Raw genomic sequence first — 16598 nt, forward strand, 5'->3', positions numbered from 1 at the left:
GAGTGTAAAGATCATGTGTTGGCATTGACAATTAATGTTCTTGATTCCAAATTATAATTTCTGAAAAATTAAAGTTTTTCATTCTTATTTTCAAAATGTCATGTTATAATTATTGTTAAAATTATGTTTGGATGCTAAGAATATTTCATATCATCTATAAATAGTAATTAAATAATTCATGAATATTAATGAATAATTTGTGAATAACAGTAAATAATAGTAGTTAAATAATCTCAGATAATCTCAACGACCAAACACAATTTAAGAATTTGTTTGAAAATAGATCTCATTTCAAAATTTTATCATTTCGTTTTATCTCATTTCATTCTATCTCATTCTTAAATATAATTCAAATAAAAAATTTTTAAACTAATGATTACAACTTTTCCAAATTTTCAAATAAAAAATAAAACACAATTCAAATTTTTCAAATCTCCAAACAAAATTAATAATATTTTTATTAAATTTTTTCTCTCATATTTCCTAAAATCTAAAAAATATTTAACATAAACCGTCTTATTAATTTTCACAAACTATCTTATTATCCTTCACAAAATCATCATCTCATATCACTCTCCCAACAATCTTTAAAAATATCAGGTGATCATCATTTTTTAAGGATTATGGGTCCCGTTGTCCTACTCCATTTTTTAAACTTATGATTGGCAACGACATCTAAAAGTCCACATATATATCTTAGTATATAAGATTTCAGTATCAAACTTTTGGAGGGTGATTGGTGTGTGCTACAAGTTGCCAAGTTGAACTACCTTTTTACAAGTTGGCTCAAAGTTGAAAAACCTTCTTATTAATTATTTTATATCTATTTCCCTTTTCTTTTACTTCATGCCATATTCTGGGCAGGAAATCAATACCCAATTGGCCTGCCCTGCTGACTTTATCATCACCACGATAGAAAGCTCAATTGGACGTTCTTGGCCCAATTAAATTCACAAACGTCTGAAAAATGCTAATGCATATTCAGAAAAAAAGATCGAAAATACAGAGGTTATGGACGATGAGTTTGAGTCAGAGGTACAAAGAAATTCGACAAAAACAAATTTATAATTTTACGTTATTTTATGTAATAAGTTAGATTTATTTTATAATAAAAAATAATTTCATAATTTAATATATATATATATATATATATAACACATCAAACTATATGTTAATTGAGTGTAATCTTTATTTATTTTCTTCTTTGAAAAAAAAATGCCTGTTGCAGGATGGAAAACCTCGTGCCTGCACTAAATGTATATAGTGCGGTTGGAATTATGATGTCTATGAAAAAGGACAAACTCCTCGTATTATTATCCCATGTTATGTACCGTCCATTTTATATCTACAATATCCCCTCCATTTATAAATTTCAAATTTTAAACTTCTTACTTATATAGCTGTCAATTATGAAGAATACGTGTTGAAGAATGTAGGACTCCATCTTGGCTCGGCATTAAGAATATTTTTTCCCTCTAATTCTATGAAAACAGCGTTCATGAACAAGATCAGTACTTACATAGAATGGCATGAGTTTTTTGTATTTTATCTCTGGATTTAGAAATTAACAATTGACATAAATAGTAAAAAATGAAATAAACAGTATATAAATGACAAAAAAACCTTAGATGAACATTATAAAACTAACAAAAATAGTAAATGAACAGTTCAAAACAGTAAGTGAACAACGCAAAATAATAAGTGAACGGTTGCAATCTAAACAATGGGACCCACCCTATTATCAAATTCTAAAAAGTAAAAACTATTTCAACTCATCTCACTGTCCATGCAAACACACGCTTTTTTTTATAAATAATCATATCTCATCTTAATTTAAAAATTAATCTCACTACCATTAAAAATATTTCTTCTCATCTCATCTTAACTATATAACCAAACGAGGCTTAATAATTAAAAAAACAATGATCAAGAATGTATTATAAAGGTCAAAGGTGAATACTCATGAATAGGCTTTTCAAAAAATAAAGTCACATAGTTTGGTTACCAAATACCAAACTATCTTATCTTATTTTGTCTAATCATTATAATTTTCTCAAAATTTTATATAAAATATAATAAACAATTTAACTTTTTTAAATTTCAAAACAAAATAATATTAAAAACAATAATATTATAATAATATTTTATTCAACTTTTAACAAAACATGTCATCTGAACTGTGTAACCAAACAAGACAAGTTAGAATAAGTTTCTCGATCTCTCTTTTATTTTTTACCTTATAATTAATCTTGATCATCTGCGAAGAGAAATACTTTAGTTATATAAAAATTTTATAAAAATAAATTCATAAATTAACTTGATTTAATATAATATTTTCAATATATATAAAATTATTTTTATTATAAAGTAAATCTAATATATGTATCATATAAAATTATCTCAACACTTATGAATTTACTTTTAAAAAATCTGAAACACTACTTCCTGTGTACAAGACGTTCTAATTTGGAAATTGCAAATGGCCAGCGACCTTTAACCTGTACCACTCGGCCTCGTGAAGTAGCTATACAATAATTAAGAAGTTGGGGGGTTATAAGTAAATAGTGTCCTGTTGTGGATTGATTTGCACGAGAAACACAGGACACTGGTATTAGGGGGTTTAGGAGACCGCTGAAATTTGAGATTTTGTGGAAAAGTTCCCAAAGAGAAGTAAATGCATACTGCATGGGATTCTCATGGGCGATGGACGCTTCTGTTGAAGTGATAAAAAGGTGGTGGAAAGGGTTGGCTTTTTGGTTTAAGGTAGGTCACCTAAAAGATTGAGAATTTGTGATGCTCAGAAATGCTAATCCCAACCTTTAGCGTTAGCACTGCATAGTATTTATCAAATCACATGTGAAATAAATTTATGTAATTCATTCATAGCTATAGCACTCTCCTCTTTGAATAAGGAAGGAGATGGCCTTGTGACTTCCTGTCGGCCATGTTACAACTTATGATAACAAGGCCGCTTAGCTAGCTACTAGCACGTACACCAAAGGCAGTTTAAAGGAAGACAGCTTAATTACATTATATATCTGGCAGCAGTTATGTCTGTTAATGTACGGCTTCACGAATAATTATGTGTACTTATGTGAGTTTGATCGGGAATTAAGTGCACGGTAAATACATTTAGTGCATGATATCCAACTGCTCGCATGCAATGTTTATACGGTTATTGCAGACACCAACTTTTCACGCCGCCTGCATGCATGGGTTAGCAAGAAAGAAAAAATAGTAAGGGCATCGGTGCTGTACTACTTCAGCTTAATTGCTAGAAGAATACATTCAGGGTGGTGCTGCGAGCATCGGAATTTATAGTCTCGTGGTCGAGAAAGTGTCTAGCTGCAGTATCAAAAGTCAAGTCAAATGTATAAAATGATGAATATGAGTGAAAAAAAACTGCCTTGAATTAGTCAAACCAAATAATAAAAAGTTTTGACCTACAGTATTTATCCGATTTCCTTCAAATATGAAGCGCTACTGCACACTCATCATCTGAATATTTTATTGCATTTTAATTCATCAAATACTTTACTGCATATTATACGTCCACTGTTTTATTGCATTTTAATTCATCAAATGCTTTACTGCATTTACTGCATATTATACGTACTAGAACAACGAGCTCAATAAAAATAAATATATATATCCTTATAAGTTAATAAAAGGCAAAAATATATATATCCATATAAATATATATTCATATAATTGCAAAATATGAAAAAATATATATTATTATTAAAAAATAATATTATATTATTATTTTAATGAATCTAATAATTAATTTAATATAAAATTATAAATAAGAAGATTTTAAATTTATAAAAAATTTATACATTTCATTAAATTTTAAATATAATTTTAATGAATCCGATCTCTGATATTGATTTCAGATATTGGAGGCCGGCATGCATGCAAGCAGCTGCGATATTTCTAGAGGATTTCTTATCTTTCTTCCTCTTCACAGCTTCATGTATTCCGGACCCCACCATTAGACAATTATTAGATGGGACCGATTTCCATCCACCCACAAGGCTCCGATATGGGCCGGGGACTGTAATAGAGACGTATGCTATGGTAATTATTAGGTAAGGAAAATGATAAACATACAGTACATTTTATAACATTTTACATAATTATATTTAAAAAAAGATATTTTTGTAAATTATTTTATAAAATTAGCATTATTTTATAAAAATATCCTTATTTTATAACATATATTGTATATGAGTAATGTTACATACAGTCGTGAAATTATAAATATCGCGTAATCGCTTTGAAAAAGAGTGGAGTCCACGATTAAAAAAGTTAATTTTTTTTTTATATGAGTCTCATATTAATTCATTTTTTTCAAAATGACTGTACGTCGCTTGCACAATCACGACTCACAACCACGACTGTAGATATCATTTCTTATTGTGTATCTATCATTTCTAGTTAGGTAAGACGTGTAGTACTCCCTCCCACGTTGGTGCAACACTCCAACAGTATTGATTTGTCCTTTTCGAATATTTCGCATAAAGATGAGAGCAATATAAAAGTAAATATAAAACAAAAATTAAAAACGAAAACACTAGACTGAATTTGGATATGAAGTGATTTTAAATGAAATTTATAGGTAAATAATAATATTTTATGAATTTTATTGAGATATGTTTAAGTATAAATAAATTGATATTTATGTTTAAATATAAATAATAAGTTGAGATAAATTTAATTTCTTTTATATAAATTAAAGTTGAAAAACTAGTCTATTTCATCAAATATTGATTTGAAATAAGAACAGGCTCTAACAACCAAAGACAACCTAAAGCATTTCGTCCTTAAATAATGCTATTGAGTGAAGTAGTAAAATAGGTCTTCTATAGGCAACTGCGGGTGGGAAATCCTACTACATCCCACATGTCACGTCAGCCAGTATTTAATTAAAAAAGAAATGAAATCAATATAAGAAAAAGTGGAAAGCAACTAGACATGCTCACAATGGCCGTCGAAATCTCTCTTTTGCGAGAGCGAAACCAGAGACCACAATCCCACAATCATCAAAAGTGGAGGTAGACTAATTGCAAGTGGTAGGAAACACCAGTCCTATGAGCCATCACCTCTTTCTCTTCCGGTAAATTCTTAACTTTACAAATTAAAGATCCACTATCATTCTAATTAAACTACAAGAAAAATAAATTTTTATGATCAATTTATTATAACGAAAAAATTATTTACAATCAAAATGTGTTATTATCCTAACGTACAAATCTCTGTTTGATGGTTCCTTGATGCTTTACACTGGGGCTCTCCATTTTAGCCACCTGTGGACTTAAAAAGAAAATGAGATAAGAGATGGGTTTCCAATGAGCTCTCCGATTCCTACTTCCAAGTGAGTTTTTTCTTGAGTTGTTTTGGGGTTTTGGGATTGTCTTGAGTTTATCTTATTCTTATTTCTGAGGGTACTTTTAGAATTTTTGGAAATTTTTAGTGGAAGTGGATCTATAGTTACCTTTTGATAATGTTGTTGTGTATGACAGTGGGGGCTTAGTGGGGATGCTTTTTTGTGGATGCTTGGTGGAGAAGACAATGGAGGCTTCGTGGGGATGGAGAAGATGAAGACAAAGACTTATGTGGGGATGGGTGTTTCGATGGGAGATGGAGCCACCAAGCACTTCTATCTTCGTTTGGCTCTCAAAATTGAAACAATGCAGTTTTTAATTAGCCATGTCAGACACGATGTCGCGGGGTTCCCCAGGCCGGTTGCAAGTAGAATTTTTGTTAATGAAATGTTGTGTTTCATTTTTATAGTGAAGTAGATAGGAAGAAGAAAATCTAATACTGGTGGAATTTCATCTTCTTCTTCATCGAAGCCATAGATGACCACTCCCCCTTTTGTCTTCTCCATGAACCCACGAAGTCACAGCCACTCCCCAAGAGGCACTTCCACCATTTGACTAAAGTTGGCAACGAAGATGATGATGAAGTTCCAAACATCAAATCTTCCTCGATTGCAAATTTGTTTTCCTCTCTGTGTTGTGCCCATCGACGACTCCTCCAATGGGACGACCTTCTCCACCATCGACGGAAAGCAGCAAACTGGGTCTCTTTCCAAATAGATTTAAGTTTGTGCTACAGTATCTTTCCACCATCGACGTCGCAGTGCTCTTCTCGTCCACTTCCCATCGCCGGCATCCTCCACCATTGACAGAGCAGGTAAGGAAAATAAAAAAACTGAACAAAATCAAAATGGGTCTCTTTCCAAACAGATTTGAAGTAAAAATTCATCAAACTTGAACTAAAAAAATTCCAGAAATGCGAACCATGCAAAAGGAAATAAATATGTTACATTAGCAAAATCATAGGAACCACCCACGGATAAACATGCCATCATCTCCGAGCAACCAAATGCTATGAAATGAAACTGGCACAACTATTTTTTCTTCAACAGGTGGGTGTGGAAAGTTTTTCACTGCATCTAGTTTCCATGCTCTTTAAAAGGGCTTCAAAAAATGGAATCAGGGCCCTGAGTTGCATCGGATCGAGTCTGGAAGGTGAAGAAGATGAAGAGGGAGTGGTTGGAGTACGTCCCATGGCCTTGTACGCATATCAGGAGATGAAGAGAGGGAAAGCCGTGATGGTCCCCTCTCTTTTTGGTGGATCACTTCTTTTTATAATCCAAAAAATAAATAAACAAATGAAAAATGGCCAGTTGGTTGTCTCAGCTTAACTGTTTCCATAGTCGGTAGTCTCTTACATATAAAATGATATTTATAATTGTGGTTGTGTAAGCGGTGTGCAGTCATTTTGAAAAAAATGAATTGATATGAGACTCACGTGAAAAAAAATTCATGAATTCTACTCTTTTTTAAAATGATTGCGCGGCGTTTGTAATTCTACGACTATAGCATTGTCGCTCTTACAAAACTGTTTAATTGATGACGTGGAGACTCCCTGCTGGTTGCACCGGCCCGTTGTCTCAGCTAAAAATTAGAAGACTAATCTGAGTTGACTCCAATAACCAAACTAACCTTACTTTTCATGCTATAAGTTGTCGGGGAAACTGATCTACTCTCTCGCCGACGAGTCCAATACAATAGAACAGTACCACTTCACTTGTCATGGATCCAAAAAGTTCAACAAAGCATCTCCTTGACCAACTTCCTAAAGCAACCTTTTTTGAGAACTTTGATCTCTATCAGAAGGATGGCTTCTGGTACAGACCCCGTTACCTTGAAGCTGCAGTCGCCTGCTACTCGCAGTTTGAAGCTCGTGACGACGATGTCATCTTGGCGTCCGCCATGAAAACGGGAAGCACGTGGCTCAAAGCTCTCTGCTTTTGCATTATGCAGAGGCAATGTTGTGGAGATAATAATGGTAAGAAGGTTCCCGAGGACCTTTTGGCCGTACGCCACCCTGCATTCTATGTGCAGACCTTAGAAATCCAGGTTTACACTGCAAACCCACCTCCCGATCTCTCGGCCGGCATGGAGTCTCCGAGACTCTTTCACACTCATATGCCTTATAGTGCTCTGCCTGAGTCCATTACGAAGTCCAAGTGCAAAATTGTTTACATCACTCGGAACCCAAAAGACACTTTGGTTTCAATGTGGCACTTCTTCAACAAGCTTAGGACGCCTGAACAAGGTCCATATCCTTTAGAGCACGTGTTCGAGAGCTTCTGCAATGGTGTTTTCCATTTTGGGCCACTTTTTGACCATGTTCTACAGTATTGGAACGAGAGCCTGAAGTTGCCTCACAAAATACTTTTTCTGAAGTACGAGGAGCTGCAAAGGAACCCAAAAGAACAAGTGAAAAGGCTTGCTTCGTTTCTGGGAAAGCCATTTGCCGAGGAGGAAGAGGTTGAGGAGGTGATACGTGGGTGTAGTTTCGAGAGGCTAAAAGCCTTGGAAGTAAACAAGAATGGAGTGGATCCCTGGGTTGGGATGCCGAACAGTGCATTTTTCAGGACTGGAGTTGTTGGGGACTGGAAAAACATCTTGACAAAGGAAATGAGCGAGCGCCTCGATCAAATTACCAGCATGAAACTGAAGGGGTCTGGCTTAGATCTTGATGATGCTCTAGAGCCTTGATCAGGTGTCGTTGTAACACAGTAAACTTCAGTCCCGTTATGCAATATATCAGTAGGCTTGATTCCTTAAATAAGAGACGCTGCTGCTTTCGTTATTACAGCGTGATCCCCTCGTTATGTTTGTGTTTTGCAGCATGCATCAGCTGCTTGTCATCATTGTACGTGATACTAGGTTTAACAGTTCATGAGATGCATGGCTTTAAATCAAGTTGATCGAATAATTAGTACTACGGTTTCCACTTTTCTGGTTTAATTACTAAACCTTTATTCTACATTTCTGGATCAGTTTTAATGAAATAGAACAAAGTTGATCCAAACATGGCTTTAAGCTTCATGCGATTCCGCATTTCTGGTTCCTGCATATGAATTATTGTATTCAATTGCCGACACTTTTTTCATCACTAGTAACATTATATATTGAACCATTGCAGAGAAAACAAGAACCCAGAAGTACTGTGTGAGTGGCCGATTCATGTCCCTGAAACCTTGTTTCAGACCACCAAAAAAGTTGTTGGCATTTCACCGTGATTCTTTTGTACGTCCTTATAATATTATTGATGTGAATCATGACCGCTTGTACCACTGAAGAAATTCGGCGGATTTAATTATTTTTTATCATATTTATAACATTCTTATTGTACCTGGATAGATTCTTCCTCGATTTATAGGTTCAACACGTGAAATATTTAATTATATATAATAGTGTATAGAATCATAATTTAAATTTAGAACCTAACTCTGATATTATGTAAAACCATCACTTATTCTAAAAGTTTAAATTAATAGAAAGTGATGAATTTAATTGTTTGTCATATTTATAATTAACAAGTGCGTTGATGAACTTCATGAACCCTAAACTTAATGGATTCTTGTGATGTTCACGTACAAAAGCTTTTTCTTTTTCAAGAATTTCCTCCGGTGGCGTAGGATACCTTTTTTTTTACACTTGCCAACAACCAAGCTAGTTTCTTATTCCATTAATGTAAAACGTACGATAACTTTTAAGGATATATTTTGTAAGAGGATTTTCTCTATTTACCCTTGGGCCCAAGATGGGGTGACCATGCGGGCAAGAATCAGAGCTTAGGGCCTAGCAGAAAGGAGCCCCATCAAATTGACCCATGGGCAAGACCCGAGAAGGATGCACCGGCCATCCAGCACCTCTAGCGCCGCCCAGCCCTCAAGTGTCTCTCTGCATGAGTGAACATGAAGTAAGGAGAAACTCTTCAATCTCTAATACTACTCCATTAACAGACCAGGAGAGAAACCAAAATGGCCACATTTGATTAGGAATCGTGCCACATTAGTGGTACTCCTGCCGAATCATGCCATATTTATGTCAACCCAGCCCGAGCCAAGAGCCGCATTAATGGTGTCGCCGCTGAGGCACGTTGCATTAATGAGACTAAATCAGAAGTTATGATGTAGATAAGAAATCCACGGGAACAGAGAGGATCTGCCCCCCTCCTCAGACACTAGTATAAATACCCATTTCTAGGTACGAGAAAAGCTATCTGTCTCTCTCTATTTTTTTACTTTAGTGTTTATTAACCATCATCCCAGAATCCTTACCAACTTTGGTATCGGAGGCTCCCGGCCCCCAGGCCTTCCTCCTCTAGCCCTATCTTCACTGGGTTTTACAAGCCCATTATTGAATACCCGAGTCCCTGAAACTTGATCTACGGGCGTACGGAATACGACGTCAACATATTCTTTTTTGTTATTATAAATGTTCTTTAAAGTCATTTGCATTCACCAGCATTAAAGAGTAGAAAATTGAGTATAATTGATAATTTATAATTGAGGGAGGTGAGAGATCATATATAATAGAAGTTAGAACGTAAGCATTATTAGAAAAAATCATCTCTTTCATATCTTCCAAAGAAACAAAAAACTATCTATCTTTTCTCTAGGATTTGGTGTGTTGGCGGACTTCATTAGTAAAGTGTGTCGTATGTATAGGTCATGAACAGTAATCAACATTTAAGTTAGCAAAGTGTGTCATTGATATTTGACATTAACCACATAAGGTAATTATCTAAGGACAACTAAATTATTGAAGCTGCTAATCTGAACCTCTCACTTGAGCTCCATTGAACTTAAGTAAACGATAAAAATTATAATAAAAACAACTATGTGAGACTTTTTGAAACAAACAATAAAAATTAAGTAAATCAACGATAAAAATTAGTTATATGATTTTATCTTTACCTTCACTCATAATTGTTAATTCGATGGTATTACATATATACTTACTAACAAAACTAATCCAAATTAATAAATTAGTTAGTGGAAGGCATATATAAAACCAAATAGCTTAGTGTAAATAAATAAGAAAAATGAGGTTGTAAATTTATCAAATAACTTATAAAAAGAGACCAAGATATTTTATTACCTATTATGAGATGTGAAAAAAAATGAGAATGTGAAATTTTATTAATGACAAAAAATAGGTGTGAGTATGAAAAATTGTTGAAAAACTAAAAAAAACCTAGATAACTACTAAGTAAGATTTTTGAAAATGTTTTCGGGGGAACAAATTATCTTTATATTAGGGCATCTTTAAAAAACTATATACTAAAATCAATGTAGGTCTGCCCTGACTAGTGTGAACCTCTAATAACCCTGTCGTTACGTCTTTAAGCATTTGATTATATTTTTGTTTTCTAGAACGAGGACATGATGCAGGTAACGGTGGTGGGAATCTCCAACAAACGCATTAAAATGGTTGCTGGCAATGCTTCGGTTGTGGAGCTAGCATATGTTTGAAGCACCCCACCTGTACCTCTACTTATAGTTTAATGCAATTTACTTGTGAAAAAATGCAATAACTACACACTGTACAGTACATATCGTATATATACTAAATATATATAGGAGCTAGGTATAACAAGATATTAGATGACAGAGTAGAATAAATGAGGTCCAATTCATGAGCAAACATGTGGGGATTCATCTTGAGTTTGGACATGTGGAGCATTGCATTATTGAGGGATCAATCATCGCATGGGGTGACAACTAGTGCATAAATGATATTGGACTTTATATCTAAGAGCATTATGGTAGAAGTGCCCTCAGAAAGGAGTAATTTGTGCAACAACGGCATTCTTGTTAAGTCTTTTTCAATATATTTTGATTAAAATGGTGGTCAAATCGATGATACGTGCAGCAGCTTGATAGATCAATTGTTGAAACAATCGGAAGCCCAAACTGAGCAGTTATTTGAATTAAAAAACTATCTCATCTTATCTTATCATTACAATTTTCTTAAATTTTTATATAAAATATAATAAATAATTTAATTTTTTCAAATCACAAAACAATAATAATATTAAAAAATTAATATTCTAATAATATTTTATTCAACTTTTATCTAAATTATCTCATCTTTTCTCACTGTCCAAACAACACCAAAGGATAGATACAGAAACTTGAATATGAATACAAACTCGTCATAGATTACTATTGGAACCCTTTGCTACGCTGATACATATGCAATGGAGTTTTGCTACTTCGAAGTGGGTGCCTAATAACATTCCATGCTGCAAGACTAAATCAGTCATAAAAAAAATTAAAATCTCAAAACACCAATGTTTTTTATGCTACCATATATGACAAACTTTTACATATTTGGCATTTCATGTCAATAAACTTTTTCCATGCAATGAATTTGAGTTGGACCAAAAAATCCAGTCATATTGGAAAGTAAAACAACACTTTTTTTTTTTCTTTAACCTTATACATAAAAAAAAATGCTACATCCGCAACAAATCCTATAAAAGTAAATTCACAAACTGACATAACTTCATATCCACGTACTTACATAACTTCATATAATAAGTTAGATTTAAATACCAAATCAAATTATAAATTTATTTTTTGTAAGATCTATTTGGGATTAAACTATTTCACTTATAACATATAAATAGACAAGAGGAGAGAAGTTTGTCGGGGGAAAGGAGCCAAGGGGAGATTTTTCTTTCAATATAATAGAAAAAAGCAACGTGACTTGGTACAGCTTTTTCCTACTCCACGCTAAGCCCAATCAACCAGTACCGTTTACACATTACATGACAGAAAAGTTTAAAACAGGGGTTAAAAAACAGAGAAAGAAAAGAAAGAAGGAAAAGGAATCACACTTAGCGTGATCCAGTCCACACCACCTTCTATACAAACAAGCAGGCTTTCCTCATTTCACGTTGAATGTCTGGGGCATTTTCCCACACTCCAAACACAACTCTTTACCACCCCCAACGCACCAAAAGATTCCATTCAATGTCCTGAAACATAAAAATAATGAAAGAAAGAGTCACGTGAGTGTTACTGTACTTGAGACTTGGATCAGATCGAGTGAAAGCATCTTCAAAGGGGATGTTTTCACACCAGCTTGACTTTAAACATGGAGAACTGTCAAGCAAACAAAACGACAACTTTAGATTTGGATCTTCCTATGTTTACGTGTCATGTTCAGTATGACTTAAATTAATCCAATCTTAGTATATATAATATAATCTTGTAAAACAATACTAAAACACCATCTATACTCACGGCAAAGGCTCGATCGTGGTTGAAGTTGACTAATCCCATAGGCTTGAAGATACGATATTTTTTCCTTAAAAAAACATATGAAAAGAAGAATTATAGTTTTTTTCTTTTTATTAAAGGAACGGCACAGAGTGGAGCTTCACCGATAATCTCAGGGCTAGTTAACTACTCTCCATATGTGACTGAACCACACTTTTTCAACTCTAAAACTTGGACAAAACATTTAGCAAACCCAATCGTCAATGGAGTTGAAATCATATTCCATTTAGCAGACATGTTGTCCCAACTTTACAACAACTGGCCTAATGGAAATTGGAAATGAAGTCATATTCCAAATTCTAAGATTTATCGGATCGATCATTTCAAAGCCTGCCACTAAAAGCCTTGCTAAATAAGTACAAATTGGGAGCCCCTAAGTCCTCCCAAATATTCCCATCACAAACCTGAAGTTTGCCATCAACCAACCACCACATGATGATGGTAGCACTTTAATTTGTTTGTGCAAAAAGGGTGGGGCCCGCAACAAACAATTTAGGGACCCATCCTGTAGAGTAAACTCTGGTTCCGTGCACTACATCCCTCGTAAGTTTCCATACATGGAATTGATTAAATGATATATTGACAGATTGTAATATTACTTTGTAAAATAAATCTAATATATCACCTAAAACTATGTTAGTATGTGAGTTTATTTTGTGACTGTAACACTTTTCAAACAAATTTGGATAGCCCATCCAATGTCTTAATTTCCAAATTAAAAGCCTCCACCAACCATGCATATATATAATGATGGGTAATCAAAAACTATGTGTTGTGTATCATTTGGATGATATATAGTGATATTTATCTGTTTTCTTATGATTTGTGAAATTTTATACTATCCCTCTTTATTATTTCTATCAATCTGAGTTTTCATATTTAGGAAATCACTAAACTGGATCCTTAGAATGAGGAACAGTGTCTTCCTCATCCAACAAGATTGAGTTCCAACCATACGAATGAATGGCAATTAGCTGCACAGGCAACTGCAAATTCAAAGTAATGGGTCCCTTAGAAGATAATGAGTTACGTGTCAAGAACCAATTGGCTAGCTATATTAACTGACATTTCAGTTACTCCAATCAAGCACGGACACGTACCACATTCCCCAAAAAAATCCTCTCCATTCCTCTTTAATAACTCCAGAAACTGACGGCAACAGTTTCTTACAGTAGAGAAGCAACTAAACAGGCTCGGGCTTTTAACTCGGTTCGAACCGGGTCAACTCAGCCTAGTGCAAGAAAGCGAGTAAGAAAGTGCAAGAAGCGTACCGAGTTCAGTTCGTTCCCGGAAAACAACGTCATCGGCGATCTCCATCAACGGCTTCAAGCAATCCGGCGAGAACTTTCGGGCGAACAAAAACGAATAGCTCGAGTTCGATTCCCTCAACTTGTACACAAGTTCTGCCGAAACTTCCTCCGGCGTGTACAGATGGGGGTGTCCGTCAAAACTGTCCGTCCAGTTCACTCGCGTAAGCGTGTAGTGGGTACAACCTTTCGGGTCCTCCATGGACAAAAGCGTCGGAAAGTAGTGCTCCTCGGGGTAGCAGGAGTCGATGTTCAAGCATGGCAGCTTGAACTTCCTCCACAACCTGATGTCTCTTAGAACCAGTAAGGCGTGTTTACGGGTCAGCGTGAAAAACTGAGATCCGACCCTGAATTGCTCGAATGGCACTTCGGGAAGCATGGCGTTATCGCCACGAGCGATGTAGCGATCGGGTAAGTTGGGATCGTCTGAGAGTATTTCGATGAAGCTTTGGTCCTGTAAAAAAGGCGACGAGAACGCATCTTTTAGGGAGGTCAGAGTGTTGCGGAAAAGGAAGTTGTGGACGAAGCGGAAGGAGTGAAGCGGGATGCAGTGCTGAGACACTAGGGCGAAGTACGAATTCAATGGGTCATCGAGGATGGCCACGGCGAGGAGTCTACGAGCGGCGGAGATGAGGGCTGGTGACGCTCGCTCCGTCTTCCTTGCTTCCTTGATGAATCGGCCTTGGAAAACGCCGCCGGGAGGGGTGATTTTGACGGAGGGATCGGCGTGGACGTAGATGTTATAGAGGTGACGGTTGCCATGGAAGAACTTCTCCCACAAGGGGGCGAAAGAGAGATCAGAGTTGGTGAGGAAGAGGAAAGCAATTTTGGGCTTGGGGTTGGTGTTCGTGCCTAAGCGGGAGTGCGTGGAGCGTGTTCGTGACGAGGAAGAAGAGGAGGAAGCGAGGGTGGCCTTGCGGAAGAGCGCGAGGTCATCGAGCTCGTCCCTGTGCAGGAGCGGGACGTCTTTAGGAGGGAGGATTTGAGGGGCGAGGACAAAGAGAAGAGGCAGAGAGAGCAAGAGAATGAAGGAGAGGACAAATGGGGTTGATGAGAACATGGTGTTTGGATAGTGGAGAAAAGAAAAAGGAAAAAACTTGAGAATGAAGGGGAAAACAGAAACTGAATGCTTTTGTGGGGTTTTCTGAAATCTGTGTTGGGATTCAATTTGATAGCAGGAAGGGGGGGACAAAATCAAGGGTAGAAGTGAACACTAAACTGGAAGTGATGACTGATGAGGAAGAAGATAGATTCGAGGAAATATAGGAAAGTGGAAGGGATAAACAAGGGATCGAGTTGGAGGTTGGGATGAAGTACCTTATGGTTATTTTATCTTTATCTTTTGCCGTTGGCGGTGGAGAGTAGAAAACAAGGAGAAGGTCACGTTTTGTGTAGAGTGAATGAAAGAGATTGGACCTCTTTTTAACCCCGAGACTCTTCAGCCTTTAATTTTAACAAAGAAGAGAAGCAGAAGGCCCAGTCTTGTGGGCTTGACTCATTGCATGTTGTCGAATTTTTTTTTTTTGGTTTAATTTTCCATGACCACATCGACCCTTTTCTGGCCAATATTCCAAGAAATTGCGATGTAATTTCTGTGTTTATTTTTTATATATGAACTTAAGCTGTTTTTTTTTTTTGTCATATTTAAGCATTTTTAATTATTTATTGAGACTGTTTTTTTTCAATTCCACTCTTTCAAGTTCGGAATATAGATTTTTTTAACGAGACATTCTATTCAACTTCTTGTATTATAAATTATTGTGCGTGTTTTTTTAATTTTGTATTATTTCTAAATTATTAAGTTTTTTTACTCATTATTCTTACATTACACATTTGTTAAAAATAAAATAATAATAATAAAAAATAAAAACAGATATATGACGAAGAGATAATGAGCAAAACTTTTCTTTTCTAATTCAATCCTTTGAGTTTTATCTTTTTCCCCCAAAAGGAGTTTATGCTAATTTGAATAATGTAAGAAAATGGTACTTCCTTTCTTCAAATTTTGTCCGTCCTCTTGATGAAGTTTTCTCAATGTATATATATAAAACATATATAGTTATAAATCAATATTATGCAAATTATAGCAAAGGAATAGTAAGTAAATATTGATTTTAGTTACTCTGTTAAATTTGGATAAATTTAATTTAAACTGAGAATAAAGTTTTTATAATTCATTTATTGAATGCTAGGATTTTTGACTTAAGATTCTGCTTGGTTATTGGGATTTTTCATATGAGAATTTTAAGTTTTAAGATTAAATATTAAACTATTATATTTTAATATTATTATTATTTTGAGATTTGAAAAAATAAATAAAAAAAAGTTGATTTGTTTATTATATTTTGTATATAGATTTGGAAAAGTCGCAATGATGAGATGATAATTTTGTGTTTGAGATTAAAAATCTTGATGGTCAAGTATACAAGTATTTTCAAATATTTAATTTTTAAATATCACCTATACACAAAACACTTTTTTAAAACTTCAATTTTACATCTTCAATTTTTTTCATCTAGTCATTAAAATTTTTCTAAAATCTAAACTTACAAAAAAAAAATTAAATTTTTAAATTTTAAAATAAAAATTATATTCAAACAATATCTTAACTTTAAAATATTTTTATTCAA

The 16598-nt window shown here is 34.7% G+C and overlaps 2 protein-coding genes and 2 long non-coding RNA genes across 4 annotated transcripts; 2 read left to right on the forward strand and 2 right to left on the reverse strand.

Annotated features, from left to right (window-relative positions):
* Positions 1-4994: 4994 nt before the first annotated feature.
* LOC122290811 lies at positions 4995-5658 on the forward strand. The gene is made up of 3 exons (XR_006236558.1): positions 4995-5119; positions 5306-5377; positions 5526-5658. It is a non-coding gene; the product is annotated as an uncharacterized LOC122290811 (long non-coding RNA).
* LOC122290810 lies at positions 5137-6715 on the reverse strand. The gene is made up of 2 exons (XR_006236557.1): positions 6335-6715; positions 5137-6219 (listed from the first exon to the last, which is right to left on the reverse strand). It is a non-coding gene; the product is annotated as an uncharacterized LOC122290810 (long non-coding RNA).
* A 210-nt stretch (positions 6716-6925) lies between these two features.
* LOC122290812 (cytosolic sulfotransferase 12-like) lies at positions 6926-8394 on the forward strand. Its single transcript, XM_043098473.1, has one exon. It carries the CDS (start codon positions 7107-7109, stop codon positions 8076-8078), a length of 972 nt encoding a protein of 323 aa, XP_042954407.1. The 5' UTR covers positions 6926-7106; the 3' UTR covers positions 8079-8394.
* Positions 8395-12021: 3627 nt separating this feature from the next.
* LOC122292275 (glycosyltransferase BC10-like) lies at positions 12022-15421 on the reverse strand. The gene is made up of 2 exons (XM_043100528.1): positions 13933-15421; positions 12022-12357 (listed from the first exon to the last, which is right to left on the reverse strand). Exons 1-2 carry the CDS (start codon positions 15026-15028, stop codon positions 12350-12352), a joined length of 1104 nt encoding a protein of 367 aa, XP_042956462.1. The 5' UTR covers positions 15029-15421; the 3' UTR covers positions 12022-12349.
* Between the last annotated feature and the right edge of the window lie 1177 nt (positions 15422-16598).

The sequence above is a fragment of the Carya illinoinensis genome, chromosome 13 (assembly GCF_018687715.1).
Source record: "Carya illinoinensis cultivar Pawnee chromosome 13, C.illinoinensisPawnee_v1, whole genome shotgun sequence".
Classification (NCBI taxonomy): domain Eukaryota; kingdom Viridiplantae; phylum Streptophyta; class Magnoliopsida; order Fagales; family Juglandaceae; genus Carya; species Carya illinoinensis.